We start from the raw sequence: 6,543 nt of genomic DNA on the forward strand, positions 1-6,543 counted from the left end.
AATTCTGTAGTGAGCATTTTTATACCTAAATCTTCGTTCACGTGCAGGAAGTTCTTTTAACTAAATAACCTGAGAAGCGTAATTACTGGGTCAGAGTGCGGATTCGTTGACGAATTTTGAGGTACAGGCAGATCACAGTGTTTGTGTATGAGAAGCTAACGGCAGTTAAATATTTTCTGATTCTTTTAAAATTTGCTTCATTAACTTGACTGTTATTGAAAATGTTAGTCTACTTTCTTTAAATGTCTTAGAAAGCAAAACTTTTCATGAATTAAACCCACATTATGAAACCTTGGGAAGAACTAACACTTTTACTCCTGAATCTTCCCGTGCACAAACATCATATGGCAACCTTTTAACGTTTAAATCTTCTCTTTCGTAGTAAAATTTTGTAATTTGAGCTTTTTTAAAAAAAATCTTAAAATACTCTTCTTGGAAGTATTCAAGATAAGTTTTTGTCACTATTGTGCAATCCTTCCCCCTTCCTCCCCCCAGATAGTAAACCTTTATTTTGCTACTCATTCATTCATTCATTCATTCATTCATTTATTCCAAAAGTATTTGTTAAGTGCTTATTCTGTACCAGAATCTACCATATGGTAGGGACACGGGACAAGAAATCACATCTGGTCTCTGCCCGCACGGAGTGTGTCATCTAGCTGGAAAGTCCTCGTAGTTAGGGAAAAGTTCTGCCAGATTTTGACTATAAGTTGCTGTTCTTAATGATCGGCGACAGTGTGAATTTTTAGCATTTCCTCCCGTTTCATAGCCTTTTCTGTGGGAAGTTGGAAGAGGCTGTGTCGGAACCCGTGCTTGTGACCAGCTGTTTACCGGAAGTGCCACGGTGTTCTGGATGGCTCTTCCTTTATTAGGGTAGGATAATTTAGAAATTAATTTTCTTATATCTATTACGTGTTTTAAATCAGCAAAAACTGAGAAAGCAAGCTTGATTTATCTTACAATAAGCAGATATAGACCAGGAATTAAAAATGCCCGTGTTCAGACTTTTGGCTTCGATCTAGTTATCAGCATTATTGATTTAGTTGCCCATCCCAGTTTAGGAAATTCTTGACCTAAAACTCTTCCCAGATGTTTTGTCAGACACGGATCCTCAGCAACATCTGGTCGAGTAGAATTAATTTGAGCAATTTTTTTCCAGAAAAATTTGCAAGAAGAAATTGACGCCTTAGAATCCAGAGTGGAAGCAATTCAGCGGGTGTTAGCAGACTTGAAAGTTCAGTTATATGCGAAATTTGGGAGCAACATAAACCTTGAAGCTGATGAAAGTTAAACGTTTTATAATACTTTTTAAAATTTGTTTAATAAACTTGAATATTGTTTAAATGATAATTTCCTTTCTTCAAATGATATGGAGAGCAAAACTTTCTTTTTTTAAAAAAATTTTCTTTTATTTAATGGAAACTTGCCTATTTTCACATGTCTTGCTTATTTATTTTATATTTTTAAAAGAAGACAGTATTCATCTATGTATTTTGCATAACGACTATATCAAATGTAGGGATTGATGTCATGTTATTAAAGACAGTTAAGCAATCGTTTATGCTTCTATATTATCATTTAGAATATCTTGCAGTTTTTGTAGGGAATCTCACAGTTGTGTCACGTTGTTTATGCTGATTTCCGTTGCTATTTACATGGTGAAAGGATAACAGAAAACTAACCTGACTTCACTCATTTCACAGCTGAAACTTGATCATATACTAAGAAATATGTAGATATTTTATTTTAAAATATGCGATATATATTCTATCAGAACCTACATATTTCACACGTCTCTTACGTATCTATACAAATCATAAATCTTGGAGAAAGTTCCGGCAAACGCCGAGGCTGGTTGAGCTTCATACAAACACAGTGCAACGATAGAAGAATGTTTCAGAAACCAAGAGATGTATCAATAGGAAGAAGAGTTCAGTGTTTTTTAAAAACGATGCTTTAGATTTTATGTGAGTGCTCTGTAATTAACTAGGGTTATATTGATAACGCTGTAGACGTTAAGCAGCTGTGTCTTTAACAATAAGGCTTTTTTCCTTAAATAAAGAGAACATTTATCCCTTCAAGCCCCCAAAAGACATATATTTTGGGATTTGGGAGACCTAATAGTATGAAATTCCCAGCAGATGGCACCGCTACTCCAGAATGCCAGTGGAAGGATCATAGTACAAAAATGAGGGTAATTCTGGGATTAAATATACATAATTTTAAGAGGAAATGTCATTTTTTTTAACCTTCAAGGCTAAACTTTCTATATTGTTTAGAAACAATGCAGGCTTAAAGCTAGAATATATAAAATTCATCTTGACGTCAAGGCAACTTTTTGCTGCAAAATTTTCCCACGTAGTAATATTCAAATTCTAGAAAATGACTCTTAAAAGGATATTTTTTTCCTGCATCCATTTGGTTAGTGTTCAGGTAGAGGTGTGGGGCTGGGAGATGTATCAGTCAGGTTATAGCTGGAAATAGATAACACACTCAAATTACAATAATTTCAGAAAACTAGCCAAGATTACGAAGGTGGAGGGTTTTGTACCCTCAGAGGCCAGGGGCGACGGCAGCCACCCCCCTCACTCTGTAATCCAGGGCCACCTTCATTTGGGGGGGTGACACAGCCAGCCTGTGACACCCCTGCAGCGACACAGCCGAGAGACCTGACACCCTGACCTCATTCTCTCTCCCTCCAAAATCCATCTGGTGCCCACCACTGGCCAAACCCAACCCGAGTCCAGAGGGAGTCCATCAAAATCAGTCTGAGCCAGGACCCCAGAAGGGTGGTGAATGGATGGGTCCAGAGTGGGAGCTGACGCAGGAAGGTGGCTAACGCTGAATCGTTCAGAAATTTTCACAACAAAGACTCATCCGACTTATGTGTCAGAAACTGGATCATATAACTGCCTGGGCTTTAAAATATTATCAGTATATTAGCAAGTAAGCCTAAAATAAGACGAACATTGGGATGGCGATAACACTATACATTGTCGCTAACTTTATACCTTGTTTTTCTTAGTTTACCTGTGAAGTTCTAGGATATCAGAAATAGAATTCCCACTTTTCTAGAGTGTCCCTAAGCCTTTTCCCATTTCTGCTAGTAGCGAGTATTTGGGGCTAGATGAAGCCCAGGAAGCAGCATCTGAAGAAGTAACTAAAACTCTACTCTAGCCAGTAGTTGCCACAGATTTTTTTATTTCTTGACAGGAATATTGATTTTTGTGTACAGTCACTATTTTCAGCGCAACTATTTTTAAAGCATTGCAAGCTGAACAAAAGATAGTTATAAAACAAACTTGACCATCAGGCTGCCAGTTTGCAAACCCAGGTGCACAGTGTACTGCGTCTTATCCAGGCTTTTAGTAAAAAGTTGGTGGTAGATAGTTTGCTCTGAACTTAGGGCCTTGTGAGCTGCTGTTCTGTGCCATTGACTTCTTGTCATCTCGATAACCACCACTATCTTGTCCAAGCCTTGGGAGCTCTAGTCGAAAGCTTGGCTAATTAGGGGAGGGAGGTGGGAAATGCCATTTGGGGTAAAGTTTTGACAGCTGGAGGCCAGGGGCGGCTCTAAAGGACTTCGAATAGAAAGGCTATCCACACGATGGAGCGCTATTTGAAAATAATTTGGCAGTTGGTAGATGGGTTTTAGTACAAAGAGACGGAGGTAGGGGTAGCGGATGTTCCTGCACTTCCCCTGGTGCATCGAGTCAGTTGGCAGATGAAGAAAGAAAAGCAAGCTAGGACTTAAGAGAGAAGGTGAGATGTATAGGTCTTGACAGTACCAGAGAGACGAGGGAGGAGGAGGAGGAAGCCAAAGACAACTTGATTTTGAGCACTGGCCCCATACAGCCTGCAAAACAGGTTTTCTTTGGCTCTCGTAGTTAAAAATTAAAAAAAAAAAAAATTTCTTGCCACAGTAAAATCAGGAGATCTCACATAAAATTTCAGCTTGGCAACATTGGGACCATATTTCTCAGTGATGATCTTCAGCTGCTCACCCATGAGACAAAGCAGGCTCTCTGCAGCTCACCCCGCCCCCCTCCACTTACTCACATCGCCTGCCTGGCACCTGGCCTCACTGGCTTTGACCTCCGGACAGCAGCAAGGGCGGAAGTGTCTGGCATGGGAGGAGAGCAGGGGTTTGGCTTCGGACACGTGGCGCGGCTGGGACGCCCACCGTGTGAAGATGTGCAATCGGACACGGGAAAGGTGGGTTGAAGCTTTTCCTTTTTTTTTCCGGGACGTGAGGGGCAAGGAAACTGGCAACAAGGTTACCTTCCAGCGCTCCGGCAAAAAAGGCTAAGAAGAGGAAGGTAGCAGAGGTCAAGGCCCGGGGAGCCAGAGTAAGCTCGGGGGTCTACCGGCAGTGAGATGGGGCCTGGGCCCCCAGGAGCACCCCAGGGCGGCTGAGAAGGGGCCAGGTTTACAGAGGCGGGTATCTGCACTAGAGTCGCTGCTCCTAGGATTCCCCGTGAGCCCGGGACTGTCCCCCACTCCGTGCGGGACCGTTCTCATCCTAGAGAAGTGCTTCTTAACATTTAAGGTGCATACACACCACTTGGGGATTTGGTTAAAATGCAGGTTCTAGGTCAGTGGTCTTGGGCTGGGGCTTGAGCGTCTGCATCTGTAACATGCTTCCAGATTCTGCTGTTGCTGGTGGTCCATGGGCCATGCATTGGGTGGCTGAGGCAGCTGTCATGAAAGAGAGGAGGACTTAGGAAAAAATGCAGCTGGGAGGAAAGAGCCAGCGGAAGAGACAGGCCGCATGGCGTTGGGAGCACTGTGGAGAACGTCAGAAACGCGATGTTTTCCACAGCACTAAATCCTGAAAAGAAAATTCCCCCCATTGGGCATGATGTATAAAACGGATGTTGCCTTGGACAACTATCTCGTAGAAATCGGATGAAACCCCGTTTTTTTTAACACGTCCTCCAGGTGATTCCGATTCAGCTAAAGCTCTAGCCTGGCTCAAATAATTCAGTCTGTTCAGGGGCTCAGGGGAGGAGACGAAACACCATCTGATAATCCTTAGCACGTAATTACATCTGATGATGAAAAGTAACAGGAAATGGCACGGAAGAAGCCTCAGCCGGCCGGCTTAGGGGTGTCCTGGTGGAACCTGGGGTTAGGGTCGTAAACAGACTATAAAACATTGAGCAACGGGTGATGTGAGATTTGGAGGCAGACGCAAAAGTATTTTTACAAGCAAGTTCACCGTGGAGCGAAGGGGGTAAGACAGCCATTCGAGGCCACTGCCGTGTAGATGGAAGGGCTTTTCTTTTTTCGTTTTCGAGATCGGGGATGTATGAGTGCAGGCGGGAGCAGGTGGGATGGAATCCGGGCAGGAAGGTGACGAAGAAGTCTAGGCACTGGAGGTGGCGGAGCTCGGCAAGGGAGGATGGCAGGACGCCCCGAAAACAAAATTAGAGGTACACCTAAGACCAGCTCTTCCTCGAGGAGTAAATGGTAACAAAAAAAATTCAGAATAGCGATTACCTCTGGCGGGGGAAGAAAATAGGATTGAAGAAGCAAAGTCAGGAGGCTGGGTTGTGGGTACAGAGCTATCTACGTTTAATATATTACATTCAGCGTGGTCCCTTGTATGTGCAATGATGTCACTCACGATAACGAGTTCTCATGAAATGCTGTTAGTTATGGCACGAATATAAACTGGAAAAAATAATGCGTCTTGCGAGGTCGTTACTGGTATTTTACTGCATCGCTGTGACACCTTTGTGTGTCATTTGACATAAAATGGAGCGTTGTATCTCTCCATTTTTAATAGTAGAAAAAGAGCAGCCCCCAAAGCAGAATTCTTAATTAACGATTACATATACACACCACCTTTATGGATGGGGCAGAATTTAAAGGTTGGCTTAAAGATGCGGTGTAAACAATTTAGAGAACAGTAATTAGAGTGTGTGTGTGTGTGCGTGTGCGTGTGCGTGTGCGTGTGTGTATTTTTCAGTAACTAGTTCTCTGCTAGAGCCTCCATTCTGATACGTAGGGATAATTTTAATGTTTACTCTTCCAAATGCTTTTTACTTATTCCTCCCTTTCTCACAATGACCTTTCAAAGTAGATTCTGTTATCGCCTCTCACTGTACAGATGTGGAGAAGGTTCTGGGAGGCGAGACAACTTGCCCCGCCAAGTCTTCGCGGGCTCTTAACGCACAAACTGCACTTCTGAAATTATTTCGTTTGGTGATTTTATCAAAAAGAATTTCAGGTAGCTTCTCAAATATACATGTAAACGCATATGTGTATCTACATGAAATATAAATATGACATTAACAGAACAGGGAAAAGGAAACAATGAGTAAAAAAGGGACAAGGAAATGAACTGGCCACAGAGTCCACGTGTTTGACTCGCATGCTCTGAGCTCCTGGTTAGCTAAGGTGAAGGAAAATGGTGAGTGATACCACATTAGAAAGAGTGGTCTGTGCCAGTATCTTAGGAGGAAAAATGTGTTTCGGAGGATTAAACCCTAAAAAAAAATTTCCTCCCTTGGGCATTGACTTTGAACAAGGTAATAG

The 6,543-nt window shown here is 42.4% G+C and overlaps 1 protein-coding gene across 3 annotated transcripts in view; it reads left to right on the plus strand.

The window, feature by feature from the left end:
• Positions 1 to 1,559, plus strand: part of PFDN4 (prefoldin subunit 4) — a 7,720-nt gene extending 6,161 nt beyond the window's left edge. For all 3 annotated transcript variants that reach the window (XM_006921927.3, XM_015597298.2, XM_025039985.1), the window contains one exon: positions 1,160 to 1,559. In XM_006921927.3, coding sequence (XP_006921989.1) covers positions 1,160 to 1,291 — 132 coding nt within the window. In that variant the 3' untranslated portion in view covers positions 1,292 to 1,559. The remainder of the gene's footprint in view (positions 1 to 1,159) is intronic.
• The last annotated feature ends 4,984 nt before the right edge of the window (positions 1,560 to 6,543 follow it).

This window comes from Pteropus alecto, unplaced genomic scaffold (assembly GCF_000325575.1).
Source record: "Pteropus alecto unplaced genomic scaffold, ASM32557v1 scaffold45, whole genome shotgun sequence".
Taxonomy (NCBI): Eukaryota; Metazoa; Chordata; class Mammalia; order Chiroptera; family Pteropodidae; genus Pteropus; species Pteropus alecto.